At 34.0% G+C, this 27694-nt stretch overlaps 1 protein-coding gene across 1 annotated transcript in view; it reads right to left on the bottom strand.

Annotated features, from left to right (window-relative positions):
* LOC124360829 (la-related protein 4) overlaps positions 1–27694 on the bottom strand; it is a 101167-nt gene that overhangs the window by 30157 nt on the left and 43316 nt on the right. Inside the window, exons 5-12 of the mRNA XM_046814808.1 lie at positions 23311–23416; positions 19204–19389; positions 18735–18871; positions 16996–17108; positions 14697–14837; positions 12646–12876; positions 9999–10171; positions 2417–2674 (exon numbers count right to left, since the gene is read on the bottom strand). Coding sequence (XP_046670764.1) covers positions 2417–2674; positions 9999–10171; positions 12646–12876; positions 14697–14837; positions 16996–17108; positions 18735–18871; positions 19204–19389; positions 23311–23416 — 1345 coding nt within the window. The remainder of the gene's footprint in view (positions 1–2416; positions 2675–9998; positions 10172–12645; positions 12877–14696; positions 14838–16995; positions 17109–18734; positions 18872–19203; positions 19390–23310; positions 23417–27694) is intronic.

Genomic DNA, 27694 nt, shown 5'->3' with positions numbered 1-27694 from the left:
TAAACGTAGACAATACTTAGTTGACAAGTGAAGACAATCGTCCGATCTATCAGACATTAATAGAACTATTTGGAGGGAAACTTAAAAGCAGACCGCTTTTGCAACCGACCTGAGCTCGTCATCGGGCTCATTAGGCCGGCCGCTGCGTGACAAGCCCAGCTCGTCAGTGATCCGCAATGGGTTAAGGCATCAGCTGCTCGATTCCATTTTATGCTGATTTATTGGAAACATCATTATCTTCTGAGTCAATATTTCTGGGACTCATTAGATTAATAACCTAATCTAACAAACTTTTCTGTGTCACCTCATCAAAATCTCCTTCAACCCATTTCCTTTTTGGATCAGTTATGACATTATCACTTTTAAAAACATTTTCATTTCTTTTTCAGGCCAGTGATGCACCTTGACTTTTTATAAAGAAACCTGTTTTACCTCACTCCAAATCAAACTGTAACAAAGATAGGTTATTATGGAAAATGTACTTAGTAATGCACATAGTGTGTGTGTCTTTCACTTTGTGTGTCAAGTTTCAAGTCACCTTCTTGACCTATAGATTGAAGCAATGATGACATTTTCGATAGATAGAATACTGATATTGCTATGTGACACTAATTCTTCCTTATCATGACGACCTTTACAGTTGGCTAGAAACAAACAAATTAGTCAGTCTTGTCAGTTGTCAAAAACTTAAAGAGCTCAATGTCACTTCAGATCAATAAAAAAGTCATATAAATAAAATCATTCAGAAATAAAAAAAAAACATTAAATTAAATTGATGGTGACAACGTTAACATATTGCAAATGTACTAAGCAACTACAGGTCTGAGTTTCACACATGGCTTAAATGGCAGAAATTGAATAATGACAAATCTAAATCCTTTAAGTGCAGAGTTTTAAACGGTGCTATCACCTGGTAATGTGAGAGGGTTTATCTGCCGCGTACCGCACCACAGTCAGAATACATGTAGTGTATTCTCGTCCACTCTGATCAACTTTAGTAACATATTCATTACCAAACTGCCACGAGAATCTCCTAATTCCTCACATCAGATCGTGATTAATTGAGACCATATCTTGATTGCCATCATTATCAGAAAAGTATCACACTGCTGATTGCCTGACTCACAACAAAGCATCTGGACAAATCTAAAATTGGTAAAATGTCCTTATTATAATTATTACAAATAATTCCTGCCATACCGACTGAACTACAATCAAAATAAAAATGAAAAAATTACAGTAGTAACTTCAAAAACACAAATTAAAACTAGAAAACAGTAACATGCTGTTTCTAATATCCGGGTAAAACTGCACAATGTACTTTTGTGACAGTTCCATTATTGACGGTTAGAGTGTAATAGCAATTAAATAGCTCAACTGTGGATTTATAGTAGTTCAAATAAACACATGTAGCGAAGCAATGGGCGTGGCAGTTGAAGGCAAAGTGGGATTGCCCATGTTAATACTTATCTGGGATTAGTCAAGAGATTAAGCCAATTGGTATGACAAATTACCAAGAGTCAGCCTGTCTGAACGATGCAAAATATGGTCTCCTCATAATGCAGATATCTTGTATTTCAAATCTTGCTTATGGAATCACCAATGAACTTGATAAGACAGCTATACTGTTTTACTAGGTGAAACAAGATAGCCTCTAGAGATGCAGAGATAACAAAAGGAGTCAGTATTGTAGAAACCAATGCCCTTTCCCCATTTGCTTCCTTTAATGTTAATGGCTAACATGTTACAGTGACTATTCCTCACAGCCTCCGACCATAAACAAACCTGGACAAGGGCTGCCTGAGTGATTGAATCACAGAATGCCAGATTAGAATAAGTTTACAGTATCACATTCCAAAACCCAAATATAAATATTTCTTCTTTTAGGTTATTCACGATGAGTGTTTGAATGGAAAAAAGGTTTTCAGTCATTTACCATCGTTAAATGTTACAAAAACAGGAGACTAAGTTTGTATCTTTCTATTTACCACCCTCCCCCTTTAACCATCGCCATCCTCCTCTTCGCATTCTTTCTTGCTTCAGATGACGTGCTGCGTTGGCATAGTGCTTAAATTAATTTTTCCTCAGTCAATCACCAATTTTGGTGCGTGCAATACTAGTTGTTCATTGCACCTGTCTTATACAGTAACATGCTTTGCTGTTATTCTAACCACTCCAGACACTAAGCTGTAGGTTTATGTTTGCTTAACGTACAACTTGTTCTGTTGTCTTCTTTGATTTTGGTGACAATCATAATACAAAAATTAATTTTTACTTTTATTGTATGCTTAACCTTATGATTAAAGGTTGATACCTGAAGAAGGTGATAGATTCAAATCCTCAAAACATGTTTTTCTATTTTTGTAACATATAACTTTGGCAAATGTCCAATTATATTATTTCAACAAACGTTTACCTTGGGGGCACAGAATCCTTAGACACTAAGATGGGCTGTATGTATCCGTCCAATGAGTCAGAGAGCCTGGCAATGTTCTCATCAGTTTCCGGGGCTGAGATGTCTCGGTGGTAGAAGTTCTTTGTGACTGTCGTAGAGGAGGCACTGCTCACATGGCTGGTGTGTGACTCTGATGCTTTCGCATTGCCCTTATTGCTGACGTAATTACGAGAAGAACTAGATTCCGATACAGAACTACGATGTTCTGATCGTTTATTTCTGAAATAGAAAATAAAGTTCTAAATGAAGATTTCTAACCAGAGTATGTCCCAGAGGCTACTATACCTGCCTTAATATTTAGCCAATCATATTGGTATAAGTAAATTTCATATTCCTTTAACCAATAAAAAAATAACTACTTTTTGTTAATAAAAATAATTTTTAAATGTTACTGAAAATATATTTTATCAATTTCACTTGGAAACAAACAGGAAAATTTATTCAAGATATTTAATTAAGCTAACAGCTTAAATGAGTTCATAAGTATAAAACCTTTTTCATACACAAAAAAATAAAACTAATTAGAAATATGCCATATTCAAAGAGATGAGGGGACTAGACATTGCCCTATACAGCATCTTAAACCTAAAAAAAGATAAATCTCTATACAAAGGATCTCACCAAAACTGAATTTAAACCGTCCCATCGATTTGGCCGTGGAGGGGACTGTGGGAGAAAAAGAAAATGAAACCAAGACTGAAGTGGTTGTTAGGATGAAAACATTTTTTATGATTTTCAAGATGTGTGCCTTGGTTGGGTAATTTACGACATTTTCCCTATCAATGGCATTACTCATCAAAATTGTATCAAATTCCAGCATCTTCTAAGACCACAATACTTTTATACTTGAGTTATTGCCACATTTAAAACGCTGAAATTATTATACCTGTTTTATTATATCTTCCACTGTTGTCAAAAATACCTATAAAATGTTGATTTGGTGATTTTATTCATTTTCTTCTAAAAAAAAAGAAAATGTTTTAGACACAAAAGTTCAGTAAATAAAAACCAATCATGTAAATAATAAATAAATGTGATAGTGAACTTCAACATTACTGAAATTTAATTCAATTTTAAGAAATGCACCAACTGTGTGGATCAACATATGCCAAAAAAAACTCATATCTGTTTGTTTTTTACTTACATGAATTATTAAATTAATTTTTTATATCAAACCTTCAGATATACAATAGATACTCAAACCCTAATTATCAGTCTGAGCCACAAAAATCCTATGCACAGATAAAAATAGAAGAGCATAGAGCTTTTTTCTTATCAGATGGTCAAGTAGCTCTAATTTCATATGCCTGCAAGTTTAACTCAGGGCTAGTGCTAAAAATATCACTTAACACTGAAGAAACTGACAAAACATAATCAGGTAGAGCTGACATGATTGCTAGGTCAGGAAGGCATCAGAGGAACGTTTTACACAATAAAGTACTTGTATATCTAATAACTTAATTTAAATATCAAAAATCAACTATATTCTGAGGATAACCTACTAGCAAGAAAGAGATCTAGAAAGAGATTCATTATATTCAAATGCCAGCAAACTAAAATAATTAAAGCTATTCATACAGCCTTTTTGTAAGATGAAATAAAGGAGTGAATTTAACTTTCACAAAGAAAAAAATTGAGACTATTATGGTAATATATAAACATGCTAAGGAGTATTTTGTAGGACAGTATATTTTTGTAATGAAAATGAGCCAGCAAAACACTTCTGACTCTGTTGTCCAGCCATATTAAAGGGTTTGCAGAAATACATTGAAAAAGTTTTTACTGACTCCTTGGTAATGAGAAACAGATTACAGAGAGCAGAATTCTGTTGTAGTCTGCTATTGAATGGGAACCGATTAGACAACCAACAGATTCAAACCCATACAGTACATATCTCGAATTGGACTCATGTTTGACTTGGACTCAAGATACCCGAGCATAATTACTGCAGATTTTCCTATGGCCATATGACAATCTCGTTAAATAAATTTAATGATTGTTTTTAGATTTTTTGTTTTATACCAACTAACCCTGAGCCATTCAAATTTAAATGTAGACTCCAGAGCTCAAATAATACAAAAAATATTAATTTCTGAAGAAATACTTAAAACACATTTTTTTGAATGCTCACGAGAAATTTCAATACCATTTTACTATACTACAAATGAAACAAAGCAGAACAAGTGCGAATTGTTACAATTGGATAAAGAAGTAGATTAACAAAAAATATGAAAGTAAAAAAGACTTAAATATAATAAATTACTGTTAAATAAAATATTGTTTTAAAGCAAAGCGTATTTTTTTATAATAGTAAAAATTTCAATATGTAATAATAAAGTTAAAACAAACTTGGAATATGAGATTAGAAATTAACAAGGAGCTAAATTCCAGTAACTGTATTACTATACATACAAGGAGTTTGAAAAGTCTGGGTACGGCTTAATATTTTACAAACCATAGCAGATAACATCTATAAACTTTGCACAGTGTCATATGGCTATGTAAACTATTTTTCCTTACTACTACCATGACATGCCAACCATGGGGGGACGTCCCACAGAGGAAAACATGGAAATCTTAAAATAAGCATGGGTCGAGCGATACCTCATTTGAAAAGAGCTCACTAGTAGAGTTGAATGCCGACAAACCCCCATCTCAAAAGGTTTATCCAATCAGAAATGGCGGGTTGTTTTAGGTACACATTGTGAAGTACACTATGCGCTGCCATTTCTGACTGGATCGTCCATATTCTGATGCGGTAGGCGGCGTTTCACTCTACTAACCGATGTGTTTTCACTGACTTTTTTTTTAATTAGCAAATTATGTCATAAATTTATTCGTTGTCTTTATGTTTATGAATTAACATAGTTACACACAAGCAATGCTATTTTATTCACTATGTGAAAATACAATCTTAGAACAAAGTACTTACTTATTAAAATTTGCAACTAACCTTTTATTTACAATAAATGTTCAAATTTTTCTCCCATTGCAGTTTGACAGTGAGCTAGCCGGTTGAAGTAGCCATCCATAACATTGCATAGTATTTCAGGAGGGTATTTGCTTCATGTAATATTCTTTGTCTTAAGTAGTTTATGTCATGAGGCTTGGTTTTGACAAACTTTATTTTTTGTTAAATATCCCCAAAAGAAGTAATCTAAAGGTGACAGGTCTGGTGATCTAGCCAGGCCATTCTATTTTTCCTCTCAGACCTATCCATTAGTTTTATTTATTGTGTTATAAATATATGACATAATTTGCTAATTTAAAAAAGTCAGTGAAAACACCTCGGTTAGTAGAGTGAAACGCCGCCTACCGCATCAGAATACGACGATCCAGTCAGAAATGGCAGCGCATAATGTACTTCACAATGTGTACCTAAAACAACCTGCCATTTCTGATTGGATAAACCTTTTGAGATGCGGTTTGCGGCATTCAACTCTACTAAGTGAGCTCTTTCAAATGAGGTATCGCTCGACCCATGCTTTAATTTAAGATTTCCATGTTTTCCTCTGTGGGACGTCCCCCCATGGTTGGCATGTCATGGTAATAGCAAGGAAAAATAGTTTACATAGCCATATGACACTGTGCAAAGTTTATAGATGTTATCTGCTATGGTTTGTAAAATATTAAGCCGTACCCAGACTTTTCAAACATCTTGTATATTGTAAACAAGGAAGGTAACTGACCTCTTAACTAGCCCTGTGGACATTAGTAATACCCTAAATAATATCTTTGTTACAGGTGTTAATAAGCTAGTACTTCCTAATAGTCCTCAAGTACTATAAACTTGCTCTAATTTTTTGCTGTTTAAATTTAGATTTTAGGACAATTTTTAGACTTGAGCAAATAAGTTCCTCTTTTTTATAGAGCGTGACATTACAAACACCACAAACTATAAGACTAATTACTCTACTACCTACTTTTTTCAAGAAATTTTGAGCGAGTTGTTTTTACTCAATTAACTAAATATCTTGAACACAACCATCTCCTAGATGAACAATAACATGGTTTTCATAAAGGAAATCAACAACAGCTGGCATTGATTTTGTCCAGTCTATAATTGATGCTATTGATAAAGTAGAAAAAATTATGGGTATTTTTCTGGGCTTAATCAAAGCATTTGATGTCCCACACAGTTCAATTTTAGACAGCTTAAAAATTATTGGAGTGCAAATCAAGAAACAAAGTTGGTTTACATCTTATTTGGAAAATAAAAGAATTTTGTTTTAATTAGAATATGGGGACTGAGCATGGGTTCAGTATAGATATATTGAAAGATTTAGTTCTTGGCTGCAGATTGTCCTGTATGGTGTTCCACAGGAACCCATCCTGAGTCCCCCTTGTTTCCTTTCGTACGTAAAAATGGTTTAACAGGTGTGTTACTTGGGGATTGTGGTGCGGTGAGTCTGTACACTGATGATGCTAATATCTAAGTCTCAGGAAAATGGCACGATCAAATTGAAGGACCTTCATTCTGTGGTCTTTCCAAAATTACAGAATGTTTAAAAATAAAAACCACCTTTAAATTCAGACAGTTAAAATTTATTTTTAGTACAGAACAATGAAGAACAAAATACAGTCAAATATTTTTGTAAATAAAGAAAGAATAAACCTGAAAGAATGTAACAAATTTTTAGAGCTAGTAATATATGAGAATTTAACTTGGAATATCATGTGTTATTAATACAATGTGTACTGGATTGTATGTTCTAAGGCAAATTCCAAAATTGATTAGTATCAAAACCTTTTACTTTTCCTTATTTCAATCACATATTACAAACGGAAATCAAATACAGTGCTACAACAAAAAATAATTTGGACAAAATACGTATGCAGCAAGAAAGGAACAATTAGAATAATGAAAACTATTTTGGTCAAAAATGAAAACTGTCAAAAGTTTATACATATTTAAATGTATAAAATGTACTAAGCAACTTACTAGATCTTCAACGACCAACAATAGCCATCACTACAATACCAGATTTAAATTTAAAGTTGATAAACACAATTTATAATTTTATATTTAACCCTTTCCACTCGTATGTCGGACGTCGTCCGACATTGCTATTTTGCCGTTCCGCTCGTATGTCGGACGCCATCCGACATTGCAGTGACGTCAGCTTTACTTTATTTTTAGCCGGCCTACGATGTTTCCGATTGGTGCTGCAATCGCACGGCATTCTCAGGAACTAATAAATTACAGCTGAACTACGATTGGTCAGCTGCTGATTTATTTTGCTTTGTCATTGTAGTCACGTTTCCTAACCAATTTTCAGACGCGTTCGCATTAGTGACTCGATATGTCGTTACCAAGTACATCTTTTCTTTCTGATTCAGAAGTTATTGCTGAATTACTTAATTAAGGCAAGGATAATCAAATAAACATACAAAAGCGAACAGTTATCTGTCAGTATAACAAATATATGGGTGGCGTGGACCAAGCAGACCACTATATTGCTTCCTACAAATTTCCCCGTAAATCTCTGAAGTAGTGGAGAAAGCTATTTTTCTGGATGTTGGAAGTGGCAATAGTAAATAGCTTTCTCTTGTTCAACACGAATAAACAAAATCATGGAGAAAAAACAATTCAACACAGGAATTTCAGAGAAATCCTTATCACTGAACTTGTAGGCCATGTCCGTAACCCTATGAGTTTGAAGCGGGGTCGTCCTTCATCAGTAGAAAAAGAAGAAAGGCTAAACAAACAACCTCACTTTCTTGCAGCTCATCCAACCAAAAAAAAAAACTAAAGACTATGCTGTTTGTAGCAATAGAAAGGTGCCAGGAGGAAGAAAGGAAACACTTTACTATTGTAAAACCTGTTCAAAAAATCCTGGTCTTCATCCTGCAGAGTGTTTTGAACGATACCATACCATGCTAAAATATAAAACTTATTAGTGTAAGTATCAAATTTTATATCTATATAATATAAATTAGAAATAAATAAAATTATTATACAATATAATAATGTATATACTTTATTGACTTCCAGTTTGCTAAAAATGGGTTTTTACTGAAAATATGCTAAAATAAATACGAGCTGAGGGGGCAGACTAGTGAAAAAAATCCGAGTGGAAAGGGTTAAAAAAAAAAACTTCTTATATCGGACAAACGTTCCTTGTTTATCTCAGGTGAAACGTTCCATTGTTACTCAATTGAGGAATTATTCTTCAGTAAAAAATTGGAATTAACTTAATACACTGGATTTTAGGTAATTTAGTTGTAATGATTTTATCTACATGTTTGACTATATTTCTTTGCAATGTTGAGTATATAAAGATTGAATAGATATCTTGAATTGAACTGACTTTTAAACGGTCAACATAAAAAGTTGTGTTTTTACAGTTAATGAGCTTCTTTTTGTCAGTTTATTACTAATTTCATTGTGTATAAAGGAAGATGGGCAAAACTGTTCTCACTTGTAACAGATGGAATAAAGATGTGACCTCTGTGTTTACCAATTCACACAGTCACTACTATACAAAAATTCAAGATATTCAAATGAAATTTTGTTTCACCATTGCTTATGTGTCCTTTCGTTACATTTTACGTTTAGTATTTTTTATTATCTTAATTAGTTTTAAAATAAACATATGTAAATGTCTTGGTAACTTGTAAAAAAATCATGATGTCCACTACATGCAATTGTAAAAACTGTGTATGGAAAAAACGAACATTCTAAACAATAAAAAAATGTTTTAAAACTTACACTGCCGACGTCTTTTAATGGCGCCGACTCTTATAGAAATGAAAAAGCATTTACATGTATTTTGACTTAGACATTGATAGTCATTCGCTATTTTCATGTTTTTATTTCATACTCTATGGATTACGATCTATGAAATGTTGTTGGCAGTCATCTGGAATATTGGAAAAAAGTGGTTTGTATACAAACTCGTCGTCACGTTGCGGCGCCCGGGTGGCCATTTGTTGTTGTTCTGCTAATTCTTTGTCTGCATTGTTATTGTTTTGCTTGCTATTACTTTAGTTTAAGTTTTGTGATTAAATACAATTAATCGTGACAGTATTGAAGACAATCAAGTGCTAGAAGAGTTATTCAGATTTTCAGGTGATAGTGAAAGTGATGATTTATTCCAAGATCACACAGATAATGATCCTGATTTTATTACCCATGGATTTGATTGGAGATACAAGTAATTTGTTTACATTGTTTTTTTAAAATAACAAATGTAAGCAAAATAGTAATAAAAACTTTTATTATGTTCTTTAATAACTAAAACAAATAATCAGGCAAGGCTGCAAGAAGAGACACCAGCGAGTACAAAATTGCCACGTGCAAAGAACCATGCGACTGAATAAAATTTTAGAAATAAAACCATACTTAGAGATAAATCGTCTTATACTGTACTGTACTTACCTTCAGTTTTAGTTCAAAATAATGTTGGTAGCACATTTTGCCACAACAGGGCACTCGTTATTTCCTATTATCCAACATAAAAACATACATAGTCACTCTAACTCCTGGTGGAGTTAAGATAATCAATGAGAATGTACTGTAGTACTAAGAATAGGTTATTACCTGCTGTTCCTTGAACCAGTGATGAACCTGGAGCCTTGTGCTTTAGCAAAAGAAGCTTGAGGAGCAAGACCATTAACAGAGAATACACTGCCAAACTCAAAATAGGCCGGACTTGTGGGTCCCCAGGGTGGCAACATGCTGGCAGAGTAGAACGGTTGATGTTGTTGAAATGCCTAGAAATTTTTTTTAAATATACATAAAATGTAGTGCTTCAGTTGTAATATATATATATATATATATATATATATATATATATATATATATAAAACAATGACAAATATGTGAAATATTATTATCCTTGTAAATCATTCATCATCATAGTTGAGGTGTGCGTGTGCGTGTGCGTGTGCGTGTGCATGTGTGTGTGTGCGTGTGCGTGTAGTTAAAGTTTTGTGTATATATATATATATATATGTATATAAAACTTTATAAAAAATAAAGTTTGTTACACAGGGTCTCTGACAAGCATTTGATTAAACTTTACTGTTTTACAACAGTTAAAACTAACAAATAATACATGATAACATGTGTCCTATTTAGCTTAGTTTTAGAAATCTGTCTGTATGTGTTATTTCTAAAATATTGTAATATCATGGTTTCAAAGGTTTATAATAAATTCATAACACTCAGCAGAAACCTTTATCATGCTGAGTTAGACAATCATGCAAAATACCAACTTTCTGTAGCAGTATCAAATATAAAAAAGTTATCTTAAAATATATGTAAACAATACTGAAATAAATCAAATGATATATCAGGTATCATAATTGAGTCAAGAATTAAATAACTGATATAACAATTTTTTCTGTCTTCCCTGATTATTACATTCATTGGAGGGTCACACTAATCAAAGTTAAAGAGATGTATAGTTAAAATTCTAAACTAGATAAAAGTGTTTTTTAATAAACAGTATATACATGTTGTACGAGGCGTATACAGAGTAAGAAACATGTCATTGTACCGCTGTCACAGCACTGCTGTCATGTGCCTTCACGTAAATCTTCCTTGTTCAGTGGCTCTCAACTAACACCATTTTGGTCGCTCTAAGTTGTGTTTTCTGATTGTTGTGAACATTTATAATGTTTAAGACTATTACTGATCCCGCCGACTGTGAAATTCGTTCTGTAATTCAATTTCTGAACGCCGTAAAAAATATAAAACTGGCAGAAATGTTATCATAAAATTAAAGACATTTATGGTTAAGACACGATATGTGATGGAATAGTGAGAAAGTGGATTAGAATATTCAATAACGGTTGAACGTCTACAATAAGGCTTGAAGTGGTCATTCTCCCGTTGTCAACAATGAGGACAAAAATAGGGACATCTGACAATGACCCGACATGGTAGGGAAATTTAATGAAAATATCCGTGAACTCATGATGGTTTACAATGATGATGCTTTCAAATGAATTTCCACAAATTTCACGAACTGTTTTGTATGAGATTGTTACAGACCATCTAGGCTAGCATACTGTGCTCACTGGTGAGATAATTCCATGCAGAAGGAATAGAAAAGCAGGTCACCTGCTTGGATAACTGGTTTCAAAAAATAGTTTAGAGTCTATACCTCACCGCTGATTGTGTATTGCCGGCCGTAATTTCTTTAATGTTTCACAATATGCATTACCATTAATTGTGTCTCCAAGGGCCATAAAATCAATGAGCAGTGCACCTCGTCGATCTCAGAAAATGATTGCCATGAGTTTCCTGGTTGGAACTGTTTTGAATTTTTTTTTTTTACTCTCAGGTGAACAACTATATGCATAACAAACCCATGTTTTGTCCCCAATAATGATATGGGTCAGGAAGGAGTCTTCTTCATCGGAATAACGTCAGTGATACAGCCATTCAGGTACACTTGGATTTGTGCTCATCTGTAAGTATGCGAGGGCTCCACCTTGCATCGATTTTTGAATATTACAGATGGTCTTTGACAATTTCATGAAAAATTAATTGTTCGAGACACATCAGGAAAATGTTCACAGAGTTCATCAATTGTGACACACCGATTTGTTCCTCATGCATTCGTCTACTGAGATCAGTAGTTGGTCTCCCTGAACACCCCTCTCCAGGTTGAAGTTGCGACACCAGCACCAAACAGACAACTCGTCCACCACATTGTTTCCATACACAAGTCGAATGTTTCGTGCATTAAGAAATTTAATCACAGTCTTCACTTCACAACTGCTGGCGTTCTCAATTTGTTTAAACATTATAAACGATGACTGACACAACACAGGCAATGCTAGTCACACAACCTCGCACAGAGCAGACAGACAAGCCAGTGACAAGGTCCGACCCTACTCAGCAGCTACGCAGGTCATCAGCTCTCCATACGGCACTAACAGGTACTACTTTCCGGATGACCCTTCTGCTAAAAAAATAATAATTTCATTTCTTTTAATTTCGATTTGGATATGATATTAAAATCCTTAGCTGAAACTAATGAATTAATTCAAATTAATATCTGAAACAATATATTTTTATTTGTTTTGTTCAATGTATACTGTATCATATGTGACATAAAATAGAATTGAATACTGGTTGTCACAACCAGATTACAATACTTTATTCACTCTAACTATGTTGCCACACTATGGTTCCCTTCTCTCCCCAGTCACTATACTGGCACTAATGAACTTACATAGATCTGAACAGGACTACCGTAGTTGACCGGAGGTATTGAACTACCATTGTACAAGAACCTCTGCTGGGCGGGAGCATATGCTGTCGTGGGGTCGAATGCTGGAGTGGTCGCAGTTGTTACTTGTGGTGCCCTATAACCATTTTTCATTGTTCCGATGGCAGAAACTGCCGGTGGAATGGGTAACCTATTCATAGGTTTTGCTTTTATCCGTGCCATTATTGGTTTACCCTGCAATCAAAATTCAGATTTTAACTATTTATAATATTGTATAGTTTAAGATTAATATATATATTAAAGATTAAAGTTAAATATATTAACAACATTTTATACATTTTAAAAACTAATCAACCAATTTTAACCAAATGTTGGTATTCTTTATGTTGTTAAGATCTATCAATAAAAAGGCTAGATTGAATTTGTGAAATAAATTTCACAAGCATTTGAAATATTTAAAACTTATAAATATCTACAAAAGTGTTAATTTTACACGACAGCTAGACAAATAACTTTTAGAAGAACATTTTATAACAAATAAAATAGTATTTTATGTTTTTTAGTTGAAATACAAATCACTGACTTATTAAAGTAACTCTGTGAATTTCGCCATCACAAGATTCTCCACAATAAGGCAAAAGTTCAATAATGGAACAATGAATAGCTACCAAATTGAATGTGCTGATTTATTTACACTAAGTTTATGTTGGTATTCAAGTATTATAATTTAACAAAAACTTCTTCAACTCTTAACTTAGTCTGGGTGATTTATCTAAATAAATTGAAACATGTTAAGTAAAGAATTAACCAGCTACTTTACTAGCTAGTTTAACAAGAGTGTTTAACAATTCACACAGAAGCTAGTTTATATTAATTAACATGTGAATTTCAACAGTGAAATGTTAGTACATGTAGTTCTATGAGCAAAATATCTTCATTAAATATTATTCCAATACAAATACTCTTATCATGTGGCTATTATACACCTACTTGTTCTGACTATTATGTCTTCATGTACAGTGTCTCACTGACAACACACTACACTGTGACAGTGTTATGACTGAAATATTATAAGGGGGTTCCCCAAAAGCAACTTCAACAGCACTGGGTAACACCTAATTCTATTATTATGTGTGTAAAGTGAAGCTCATTTACAGTTCACCTGGCTTATTTTGTTTATCTGTACTGATTGTTTTTCTTAGTCACATGTTGTTTTCTCTTCATGAAATGAGTTTAAATGAACAAAGTACATCTGTGAAGTGATATTACATGTTCTGCAGAACCACAGTTGATATAATTTTAATGTTGTAAACTGATTATAAAAGGAAACAGTATAGAAAAAACTCATGTACAGATGGTGTTTTGTATTTTTGAAATGGTGAATATCAATTGATGACATTTTTTTGGACAACATCAATTAAGCAAATAAAAAAAATGTTGAGGAAACTAGAGAACTCATGCTCACAGAATGTTAACAAATCACTGGTTAAATTATTATTATTTTAAGAACATTCTGAAACAGTGTTTGTAATCTGATTTGCGGCATGTTTTTTTCTATTATGATGACATACCTGTACACTCTGCCATCTGTCAGCTCATCTTTTTTGCAATTTGCAGCTGTCTTACACATCTTACTAACTTTACCTAGCTCAGTGTGATATTTTTCTTATTTCCACATATGGAAACAGGTTTGAAAGAACTAAGAAAGAAGAGAAAAAAATTAGAGAGGAGCTGTCAGCCATCATTAAATATGAATTTAAAGAATGTTTTGAACAATACAGAGTAAGCTATTATTAGATTAATGTATCAAGTGTTATGGAGAGTATGTTGAAGATGACAGAGTTGTTTTATTTTAAAATGTGTTTTTACAAAATCATTTAAACTTCTTTTGGATGCCTCCTTGCAACTCACACAACTCTACAGGTATTACATAAAAACAATATTTATTGAATTAACCAACTTTCTTCTAAATTTCTTAATCCTAATGTTAAAATATTAATAATTTGTGTGTGTTATTAGATTCAAGAAAACCCAAAACACGGACAGATGCTTACCTGAAACTCTCTTACTTCTTCTCTTAAAAACCTATAAGCTTTTTGAGCGTCCTCATCATTTTCAAACGTAACATACCAAGAGTTATTGTGCGCAAACTCACATGAGATTAACTTTGGACAACCTTTTCCAGAAAACAGACCCTGAAATAAAATATATATTATCAGTTTTGACATTGTTTGCTACAGAGACCTTTAAATACATGTCCACCTAAGGATAAAGGGAAGAAACTAATTGGTTAGACTTACGTTACTAAACAATTGCAATATACAGGGTTTTCATAAATGAATGGTACAATTTAAACATAAAATAAAAAGAGAACCGTACGAAGTACATTAAAAATATTTATTTCATTAGAATCCTCGTTAAAAACAATTTTATACTGATACATTTAGTACATTTCAATGTGTCCACCACCGATAGCTCTGCAGACATCTAATCTATGGTCGATCTCGGCCCATACACTGTGCAGCATGTCTCTTGTAACCGATTTTACTGCCTCATAAATCCTTTCCTTTAAATGAGCTAAATCACGGATCTTCTGAGAATAAACAATGTTTTTCACGTATCCCCACACAAAAAAATCGCATGGAGTCAAATCCGGGCTTCTAGGAGGCCATGCTATTGGGCCACCTCGACCTATCCATCTTTGTCCAAACTTGTCATTCAAAGCATCACGAACAAAGTCCTTATAATGGGGTGGCGCACCATCTTGTTGAAAATACACCATATTGACATTAGAGCAATAAAACTAATTGAGCTGAAGAATTCAGAGGTGCCAACCATATTTTTCTACCTTGCATAGCAAATTGTTTATAAGCATTCAAAATTGCACCATTCATTTATGAAAACCCTGTATTTATTTAACCAAACTGTATGCATGCTTCCTCCCAACAGATAATTAAGCCTGGTGTTCCTCAATCTAAGGATCACCCATGGGCACAAGAGTGTATTTTACGTTGCCTGCTACTTGGGATTTGGCTGGAGCCACTCACTGAAAATGTCTGCATGTACGCAAATGTAGGTTTGCTCTTGCTCTTGATAGGGTAAAACTTTAATTCCATTGAAATGTCTGTTTAGGTAGTAAATTTATTACTGATAGAGCAGTTATTTGATGGTAAAATCTGTTTCAAATAGTTCAAAATCTGTTTAAAACCATTATCACAAAGAAGACGACTATATATGAAATGCAAAAAAATTACATTTAAATAATCAAACTTTAACTTAAGTTCAAGGTATAAAATATTTTGGATTAAACATGAATTAAAAAACCTGACCTGTACTAAGTGTTAAGCAGGATGTTCTTAAGAGGATGTTACCATTTTGTAATCTTGTGAAACTGAAAACAATTTCAATGGAATCAAAGGTGTCCAAAAAGAATGAATTTTTATTGAGTATTTTAAGGGGGTTTTCCTATGCCAGTAACATTTAATTGAGTTATACCAAATCTGTTTAAGGGTTAAGAGAAAACAGACTAAAAACATTTGCAGGTACTGACTGACCTCCCACAGAATTGAACCCGTGACCTCTCTCAGACAGAGACATATTTACCCTTACTGATCAATAATCTCATGATGAAGATCAACAACAAGGATTTTATGAATTGGTTATGAAACATTTTGTATTGTTGCTTTTAAATGGTTCTATGAACTAAATATTTTTTAAGAAAGTATTTTTGTTCTTTCATAAGTACAAATTATTTTTTAACATGTTTAAATGAACAAAACTCTTCATTTAGCCTAACCACACTTAAAACTAATAAACTGTGTAATAATAAAATTAATAATAAAAATATTATACATAAACTCATTCAAAGTTATTGCCCACAAAATGTTTTGCATTGACTAAGATACAGTTCTCAAAGTGATGTTATATATTATTTTCAATTGAAAATAACCATACACAAAAAATGTTTAAGGTTTCTTTCATATATATTTGTATATATAGTGAAAAAAAATGTTACATATACATAGTTTCGAGAGTTTCAAGATGACATTTTGGCAGTATCTGATATAATGCAAGAATTTTCTCTTATATCTTTTTCTAAAATTTATAAAATATTTTAGAAATCTATAACTACAGTATCAGTAATAAGACTAGCAATTACCTAATATTAGAATGATTAAAAAAAAGTTTTCATGCAATTTTCAAGTGTTAAGCAAAATTAGTGAATTTTTATTTATAATTCTAAATATCTTTTCAATGTCTCAAATGCTTAACTGAATCTGGATTATAACTAGGATGATTAACACTAGTATTATATAATTGCTATAAAAAGACAATAACAACTTGATATCTTACTTTAACTTCTTCCAAAGGTGTGCTATCAGGTATCTCTCTCAATATGACAATACAGCGTTTATGACTGGGCCTAACTTTCTGTCCTTCTTCGTCAACTTGCACATTTGGTGATTCTGAAAATAAAACAAAACCACTCTATATGTAACTGAGATAGTGATCATCTACAACAAATAATGCTGAGCGTGAGGCCCAAGACCCGGGACTCTAATCACAAGAAACATTTCACTTTTATGTGCATTACCCATTTTTAACTACATGTTTAACTATAAAGATATGTGGAGAGTGTGTTCTGGAGTAGTAATAGATTAAAAAATTAGGTATTGAAGTAATTACATGATACTGTACATCCTCTGCCATTTTACTATTATTCACCAGATAACAGCAAAACAGTTCATTTTGTTTTAACTTATCAAAATTCTATAGGCTATTAATTTAAACAATATAAACTGTACTACCATTATATACATATATGTATGAATATCAAATATACTGTTTTATTATTAGTTTATCATGAATGTTAATAGCCAGATCTTGATTTACCAATCTCCACCTTGTCAGAGATTTAAACTGACAGGTTCCCGCTTATTTATTTTGGCAAAATTGGAGTAGAGTAATGATGTTATCAATACTCTGGGCAATATATCTAAAATACAATAAATTTGGATAACTATACTTGGGTTAAACAAAATATGAAATAATATATATACAGAGTGTTCCTTAACTCTCATACCAATATTTTCAGGTATTATTCCTGGACAGAAGACATACTAAAATTTCATATTAAAACTGTTGAAAACTCAATAATTATTCAAATAGCTGCCATTTTTTTCACTACACTGTTTTTAATTTGAGAACGGCTTGTTGTAATGATTTGAAATTTGGTACATAGCTTGAACATCTAAATGCCTAATTACAGAAAACATTTCAATTCATTAAAACCCTTAGAAACTTGTAGGTGATTATTGAGTGTTCGAACTCAACTCAAAACATAACTCTTGACAGTGTCAAGAAATATAATTCGTAGCAGGCATAACAGAATATTCCCTAGAAGGTAAAATAAATTTTCCTTAATTACTAGTTATTAATTATAATACAGATGCAACAAATTGTCCTCCTCATCCTACACATTAAACAAATAACTTTCTTTGTTCTTAACTGTGTAAAAATCCGCGATGCTGTAATAACACTGCTGCAAAAGATGTCTTAAGCTCCTCCAGCAGCGCATTGTAAAGCCTGATTCTATTAAAATGAGAGGAAACCACAAGTGACAATGTAGTGAGTCATTCTGCTGCTTAAGACGCCTTCAACGTTGCACTGAATACATCAAGCAACATCCAAAAGCAACCCCGATTGATTTATTGTGGGTGTAAAAAAAAAAAATGAAAGGGTCACTTCCACAAAGTCAAGATTGACAAAATTGAAACAAAAATCCATTACTGAATTCTTTAATAAGGTACTGTACATATGCTTAGATTTTATTCACGTTTTCATTTAATTTAAAAACTGTAATAGTTTTAAATATATTCAGCAACATACGAATGCTGGTATTTACAGTACAATAAAGTTGTTCGCTTATTGTAGTACACAACATACATGTAGGTTTTTCTACCTGGGAAAGTTTTTGCTCCTCCTGATTTTCGACCTTTTGGCCATTCCGACTATGATTCGGTCCCATCATGGTCGGATATAAGAGTTATCTACTGTAAAATTATTTTAAGAAATAAAATCTAAATTCTTACCTCTCAAAACTTCAGTGATTAATTTTATATCCTTGGTGAGTTTTTTAACCTGATTGAAGTTGGCAACAGTCCATATCGGTACGTATTGGTCATTGTCCATTTGCGAGAGAAGGTAAGCATCGTTGGCCAAGTTTTCCCTGAAAATCAGTATCATTGCAAACAAAAAAATTTAGATAGAAATAGTGTATGTGAAATTCTACAATGATGTAGTTTACAAAAAATTAAAAATGGTGTCAGTTTTAGTAAAGTAATATAAATGTTCAGTGACAGGCATAAAAACACAACTATATGAACGGTAAAACCAAAATTGTGAAACCATTTTTCTCACCCTGTAATTTCAATTTTAAATTCTCAATATGTCACATAATCATTTCTCACCATCAAACCAGTTAAATCTACTTTGCAATATACCTACAGTACAATAGTAGCACACATACAATATCCTCATGAGAAAGAATTAATTTATTACCTTGAAAAATAGTACTCAAGTTGTGATGAAAGCATCTGTTTGAGCTGTTCAAGGGGTACACCTGGCGCCGACGTAGGGGCGGCGGGGGTTGGCTCGGGGGCGGCAGAGGCCTCGGGGACCGACCCCCCTGAAGGGGCCGGAACATCGGAGAACGTCTCTTGAGGCTCCACAACGCCGTTTAGTGTGCTATAAAATTAACTCATGTCAACTTTACACCTACATTAGAATATTATACTTAGACACATCCAGAATACTACTAGGTAACATCAGTTAAATAACGCAGATTAGTATAAGAAATATTTAAATTGGACACATACAATTAAGATAAAAATTAGGGAATGAAAACCAAGAAGTACAGATGACATCTTCATTATTGGAAAATCTGATGTAACATTTTAAATATATATTGATAAATTATCTTCAAAATGTACAGACTCAAAGCATTTTAATTTATTATTTTGAGGAATATATTTTAAATATTTAAGCCTACAATGACAACAAAAAGTGACAGCAAATTTAAAGACCATTTCCAACAGCAAGTGACACTACAGCGTATATCTAATATCCATATATATATACGAGGTATGGCTACTAAATAACGGGACTGATATTGTAAAAAAATTTATTTTCATTTTAAACATAATTACTTATTATCACCTTCAATATATACCCCTTCTCTATCCCTGCAACGCTCCATGCGAATTTTCCATTGTTGGAAACAATGCTGAAAGTCATTTTCTGTCAACTCTTTCAGGAGTCTTGCCGCTTTTTCTTGAACAGCTTCTACGGATTCAAATCTCGTACCTATCAATGCAGATTTCACCTTAGGGAAAAGATAAAAGTCGCATGGTGCTAGGTCTGGCGAGTAAGGTGGATGTTCTAACACTGGGATGCTGTACTTGGTCAGGAACCGCTTGACAGATAACACGGAATGAGCTGGCGCATTGTCTTGGTGCAAAATCCATGATTTGTCCTTCCACATTTCGGGTCGTTTTTTTCTTACTCTTTCACGTAGTTTATTAAGTACCTCAAGATAGTAATGTTGATTAATTGTTTGACCTTCAGGAACCCAGTGAAGGTACACAATCCCACGAATGTCAAAAAAAACAATCATCATTGCTTTAAATTTTGACTTGCTCATGCTTGCTTTTTTGGCTCTCGGTGAAGTTGAGGTCTTCCAATGAATGGATTGGCGCTTCGTTTCCGGATCATAAGTAAAAAACCACGATTCATCACATGTTATTATTCTTTCCAATAAATTTGGGTCATTTTCAATGGCATTCAAAGTGTCAGTACAAACATTTTTACGAGCTGCTTGTTGATCAATCGTAAGAATTTTTGGTACCATTTTTGCAAACACTTTTCGCATGTTCAAATTGTCGTGTAAAATTTGCGGTACACATTCTTTATCAATGCCTACAGATTCAGCAACTGCACGAATGCTTAGTCGTCGGTCAGACCAAATCAAATTAGCAACTTTTTCGACATTGTCTTCCGTTTTTGATGTTGAAGGACGACCTGGCCGCGAATCATCTTCCACGTCTTGTCGACCATCTTGAAAACGCTTAAACCATTCAAAAACACGGGTCCGCAATAAACATTCACTGACATACACTTCTTTTAGTAAATTATAGGTTTCGGTTGCGGTTTTTCCAAGTTTAACGTGAAATTTAATAACAATTCGTTGCTCTATTATTACGCTAACCATTTTTCCAGCAAAACAAAATAACAACACTTACATAAATGAAGGTTATGACACAAGGATGTTGTTTACAGAAACGAGACTAACTGCATTCTGAAGAGGAAGTCTCAAACTACACAGCTGTTGGTCATTGTTGGTTGGTGCATGCGCACTCGTTCTACTGCAGCGTCAGTCCCGTTATTTAATAGCCATACCTTGTATTTTGAGATTGAATCACAAAAAGTACTTGCTCCGCCAGGACTCGAATCCCGGATCTCTCACTTGCCGGGTGAATGTGCTACCATTACACCAAAGTTACCGCATTCCCAAAATTGTAGAGTGATAATTTTTGTGACTAATGAGTAATTTTCATATATTACTCATATTTCATCCAAAAGTAAGTAAAAATATATTTAAAAAATTTCAGCATACACGGAACTCTATATATGGATTTTTAGCAGCGAATGTGTTAAGGCACATAATAACTTCATAGTTGAAGTACGTAAACATGTTCTATGAAATATGTTTAAGAGTTCCTATTTTGATGTAGGTGATGAAAACTGTGAGTAAAACTCATTTTATTAATAGAAAGATTTTTCAATAGAACTATTCAAAAGTGAAGAAAAACAGCACACCAGTACAGTAATTGAAATTGAGTGTAAGACAAAGTGGTTCATTGTTTTATTTGTGCTAGCGTCTCAAATTTATATAAAAGAATACAGAGAATTACAATTTCACAGTTCTTTTTTGTTTACTAAAAATACATTTAACATTAAGATTGCATTGCTGATAAGATCTTTGGTAGGTGATAAATTTTTATGCGTTAACTCAAAGAATAATAGCAATATAAATAATGCAATGCAATTTAAATTATTGGGATGAAAAGCATTGTATGTTAGTAGCAGAGGAAAGGTAACAGCCCAGTCCCGAATGAGGGCAGCAGATCATGGATCGTTCCTACTGCACTAGCTTATCTATCCATTAGTTTGATACACAACAATGGACTCACCATAACAATTTAAGCATGGGACACAATTTTACTCTAGTAAGGCACAGAGATAATGGTGTGGTCTGGTCTGAGCAACTGTAGCATGAGAGCAGTTTGCATCACAGACCAATACTGTTTTACTCTAAAAAGGCACAGAGATAATGGTGTGGTCTGGTCTGAGCAACTGTAGCATGAGAGCAGTTTGCATCACAGACCAATACTGTTTTACTCTAGTAAGGCACAGAGATAATGGTGTGGTCTGGTCTGAGCAACTGTAGCATGAGAGCAGTTTGCATCACAGACCAATACTGTTTTACTCTAGTAAGGCACAGAAATAATGGTGTGGTCTGGTCTGAGCAACTGTAGCATGAGAGCAGTTTGTATAACAGATCACGACTTTCCGTCTGGTAAAGCACAGAGATAATGGTCTGGTCTGGTCTGAGCAACTGTAGCATGAGGGCAGTTTGTATGACATATCAAGACTCTTTTCGTCTGGTAAGGCACGGGGATATTAGTCTGGTCTGTTCTGAGTAACCGTAGCATGAGGGCAGTTTGTATGACAGATTGACTCTTTTAATTTGGTTAAGCACGGAGCTAATAAAACAGTTAATCTGGCGCTCAGGTAACTTTAATACGGGAGCAATTAATGTCATAGACCAAAGCTGTTTTATCTTGATGAAAGAAATCTGCCACGAAATTCATCAGACCGCCCAGCAAGTTAATTATGTATGCAATATTTGCCTCACAGACCATATATGTCTCATCAGGTAAGAGAGAGAGAGAGCTACCAACTCTGTTCATGTGGCCTACTCGAAACCATTTAAAAATAGATGCTATTTGTACCATACAGCAAGTCTTTCTCTCCCTATAACAGAGAGATATAGGAGTAGTACCACAGACCAAGACGGTTCTGGTCTAATGAAAGAGGTAGTAACACTGTTCATCAGCCTCCCTCAAACCAACATGGACATGGATGCAACTATTATTTCAGACGAAGAAAACTTATTTTAGTGATGATAGTTTTACTGGAGTAAATGGCACTACAAGATTTGAAACTGTAGCGTAGGAGTAGGTTGTTGATGCTTGAACTAAACCAAAATTGAAATGTATAAATTTTAATTTATAATGTTATTTATTAACATTAAATTAAAATATTAATTGTATATTATATAGTTATATTGTGATTTGTAACTGTTACCTTTGCAGCAAACTTTACAAATTAAATAAAAGAATGTATAAAATTTAATTTCACTAAAACATGATCGTCTGACGATATAAAAAATTTAGGTTCGATTAGAATATAGAACAGATAATAGAATGTTTATGAGTGAATGAGTGTGGGGCCTAGAAACTAATATTTGCTGTTCCACTGCTTAACTCAGGGTCTTGACCTAATATTACTATATGCTTACAGTAGAACTATGTAACTGTGTATTACCTGAAGTCATTTACACTAACTGGAGTGGGAGTTTGGGGTTCAGGGGAAGCAGTGTACACCGCCCCTGAAGGGATCTTCCCAACGTCCCCATTCATGTACACGTACCCTGTAACAAAAAGTAACTATTTATAAGTACACAAAAGCGAGAGTATGAAGATCTGTTAAGCTAACTAGATACTTTCATACAAATGTATGTTATTTTTATTTGAATTTACATTATTTCATGACAACATGCTAAATATGCAGATAATTCCAGCTCTCAACAACTTAATAGAAACAACCACCAGATGGTAATCATGTTTTTGATAGAGATGAAGTATTTTTCCAACAAGATAGAGCCCCTCCCAATTATGCAAGGCTATAAGGGATTAGTTAAACCAGCAATTCCCTCATTATTGTATTGGCTGAAGAGGAAGTTTCGAGTGGCCAGCCAGTGGTCACGTGATCTAAACCCACTAGATATTTTTAGGGCCATCTTAAATCAGTAGTATACAGTTTAATGCCAGATTCTATCTTTTATATCTTTTTCTTAAAGGTTCCCTCCAAGGTTAAACAATTGTCTTTTATTTATTCGTAGCCTTTCACTCCATATTCTAAAGATTTCCACAAGATATTAAGTAATATCTGTAAAAAAAGATACCTCCTTTCACTCCGAAGGTACATCCACAAGCCCGATTTAGTTGTCCTCACAGAACATGGACTAAGTGAATTAACTTTGAAAAATGTATGCTTGGTGGACTACTGTCTGGTAACTGCATTTTGCAGAGAGAGTCACAGGAAAGGTGGTGTTGCCATCTACAAGCACACTGACATGGCTAATGAGGTGGAGAGTGTTAATATTGCTGACCATTCAGAAGAACTCGTATGTGAAATGTCTTCAATCAGGATAACATTCGACAGGAAATCATGTTTATACATTCTTGGGATATATCGACCACCCAGTGCTCCTCTTGACAATGCCTTGGCCCTGTTAACTGATACCCTCAGCTTACTTCCTTGTGACAACAGTGGAATTTGTATTGTTGGTGATATCAATGTAAATTGCTTGCTTCCATCAAGAGAAAATGTAGCATTATGCGAAGCACTCGCCACCTTCGATGTAACCAGAATACCGTTGCCTGCTACAAGAGTCACTAATACCTCTGCTACTTCCATTGACATTGTCTGCACCAATCTTAACACTGACAGAGTCAAAGTCATAGTGGAAAATACGGGCCTTTCAGATCATATGGGACAGGTTTGCTACGTTGACGCCCCAATAAAGAAAAATGAAGCTTTTAGAACTACTTACAGACAATTTAATCCTGACAACCTCCAGCACTTCAAGGACATCCTGTCACTTCAATCATGGGACAGAGTCTATCAGGCAGCCACAGCAGACGAGGCTTACATGAACTTTATTGATACCCTGACAATAGCCCTTGACTCACATGTCCACGTAAAATTTGCATACTGAAAAAAATAGAGGAAAAATTCTAGCCCTACACAACCCAGAAGCTAACAGCCTTAGAAAAGAGTTCATCCTGGTGCTTGACAAATATAAAAAAACTGGAAGTGAGCAAGACAAAGTGGATGCGTTTAACAAGAAAAACAAGTATGATCTAAAACTAAAAACTCTAAGACGGGAAGAAAATGAAAGCCTTATTGCTGAGTCAAGTAATAAATCTAAAGCCATCTGGAATGTCATCAATAGTGAGAGAATTTCAAGAAAAGACAGTGCAGGGGCAAGATGGCAGATTGATGTTGGAGGAAGGGTAGAAGAAGACCCAGACAAATTGTGTGAACACTTTAATATCTTTTTTTCCAATATAGCCGAGCAAACTCTACTGCAAAACAATCAATCAAGAGCCATTGTTATGAGTGATACTTCTTTTCTTGGAACTTCACTTATGGAATGGAGACTCACTTCCTTCAGTGAAGTTTTTAACACTATAATGTCACTGAAGTCAACATCTTCTTCAGGTATCGATGACATGAGCACTAAGGTGCTAAAGTTTTGCATTGGTAAAGTATTTTTCCCCATTACAGGTATAATCAACAAGTCTTTGTCTCAGGGGATTTTTCCTAGCAAACTCAAAATATCTAAAGTTTATCCCATTCATAAGCAGGAAAGCAAAAATGAGCTACAAAATTTCAGGCCGATATCCCTAATCCCAACTATTTCAAAATCATAGAAAAAATAATTTTAACCAGAATTCAAAACCACCTTAAACTCAACAATCTCCTGCCTGATAGACAACATGGGTTTATCCCTGGAAGATCAACCACAAGTGCTTTTACCGATTTAATAGAACACATCATTGACAACTTGGAGGAAGGGAACACAGTTACAAGTGTTTTCCTTGATTTAAGTAAGGCGTTTGACTGTTTGGGCCATAGTTTAATTATCAACAAAATTAAATCTCTTGGTTTTGGAGGGACTACAGTCAAGTGGTTTGAGAGTTACTTAACGGGAAGAGAACAGGTCGTTGAAATAAAACAAAACCTGGATGGAACAGAGAGGACTGCAAGATCTGGGCCCTTGGCTGTTACAAGAGGTGTTTCCCAGGGTTCAGTGTTGGGCCCGGTTCTGTTTGTTCTTTTTACTGCAGACCTACCTAAGTATTTGGGTAATATAAGCTACCCAGTCATGTTTGCTGATGACACCGTTCTTGTAACGAGTGGCAATGCCATTGAAGACCTGGACATTCGTACCTTCATATGTCAGTATGGCACAACAATATTGCTCAAATAACGACCTAGTTTTTAACGCTGCAAAGACAAAATATCTCGCTTCTGGACGATTAAAAGAATGCTTGACTGAGCCCCCAGATCTTCAGAGAGTTGACAACACAAAACACTTAGGCCTAACTCTGGATCAAGGCCTCTCCTGGAGCAATCACACCGACCAACTGTGTTCAAGGCTTAGCTCTGCAATCTTTGCAATGAAGAGGATTAAATCCATTGGTACCCCTATCGCTTTGAAAGCCGCATATCACGCTCTGTTCGAATCACATGTTCGATATGGAATAACTCTGTGGGGAAGTTCATCTGCCAGCAACCTTCATCGTGTCCTGGTATTACAGAAGCGGGTTATGCGGATCATGGCAGGACTACAGCCACAAGAATCTTGTAGAGAGGCTTTTAAATCTTTTGAGATACTCACAGTAGTGTCCATATACATCATCGAGGTAATCACCCACACCTCAAGAGAAAGATTACCAAGGGTTGGTGACGTCAACAGCTACACAACAAGATGGGCAAATGATATATCCCTTCCAGCGCATAGAACAACCCTTTACACCAAGAAGCCTTCCTATAGCGGTGCAAGACTCTTTAACATGCTTCCAGAAAACTTCAAAACATGTGACTCTAAAACTCTGAAGAAAAGACTGCACAGCCTGTTGATAAACTCTACAATTTATAGTTTGAATGAGTTTTTTAATTCTGTTAATGCTATTATTTAAGACATGTATGTGTATGTATTTGCATTCATATATTTTCTCCTCATATATATTTTATTTTACAGAAATGTTAGTTAATATCAAATTTTAAAGATATTTTCTCTTTGCATTTATAATAGTTTTAAACTAGTTTACCTACTTCTTGATGACATCAATTTTTACTGCATGTGTTGACTCTGTAACCATTCTTGATGAATGTGTGAATAAAGATATTATTGAATTGAATTGAATTGAATTGAATAGTTACATTCTTCACAAACAGTTTGTATATATACTTCTAGAGACTCTGTGGACTATCTACTTAGCTTTGTGGACTCTTAGCGGATATATCTGCTTATGGCTGCTAACCATACCAATTTACCTTCTTATGAAAAATCTTCAAACAATTATTTAATGACAATTTACTACCACACACTAGTTTTACATCAAAATATATCAGAAAAACATGTTTCTGATTATTTTTATGTCCGCCCAGAGAAATTATTTGCAATAGATTGGTGGCAGTGTGGAACTGCAGTAATTTATGACTTATTTTTTCTGTGCACATGTGTGTAAACTCCTTTTTAACACAGTAAATCTAATTACACAAAAAACATGTTTGCTATTTTGAAAGTTTAACAACTCATTTTTACTAGGATTCACCAAAAGCCAGCTGTCAAACACAACATTTTACAACATACTGTATATACATATATACACAAATTTAATAGAGATGATTTACTTTCTCATAGAAAACCAAAAGGACTGATTTTTCCAATCTCTAAAGAAAATCTAATGTAAAGTTGCTATCTGTGAGAACACTACATTATTCCGCTGAACCAGAAAGTAGAAGAACTTATTCCAGGCAATACATAGTTCACAATATAAGTAAGGAAAGTGGAGTCTAAAAATAAGGTTTGCTTCCATTCTTTTGTTGAACCAAAAATCTGAAAAAACATTAT

The sequence above is a fragment of the Homalodisca vitripennis genome, chromosome 1 (assembly GCF_021130785.1).
Source record: "Homalodisca vitripennis isolate AUS2020 chromosome 1, UT_GWSS_2.1, whole genome shotgun sequence".
NCBI classification, from domain to species: domain Eukaryota; kingdom Metazoa; phylum Arthropoda; class Insecta; order Hemiptera; family Cicadellidae; genus Homalodisca; species Homalodisca vitripennis.
Note: the sequence above shows the minus strand (reverse complement) of the source record. Positions and strands in the feature narration are given on the sequence as shown.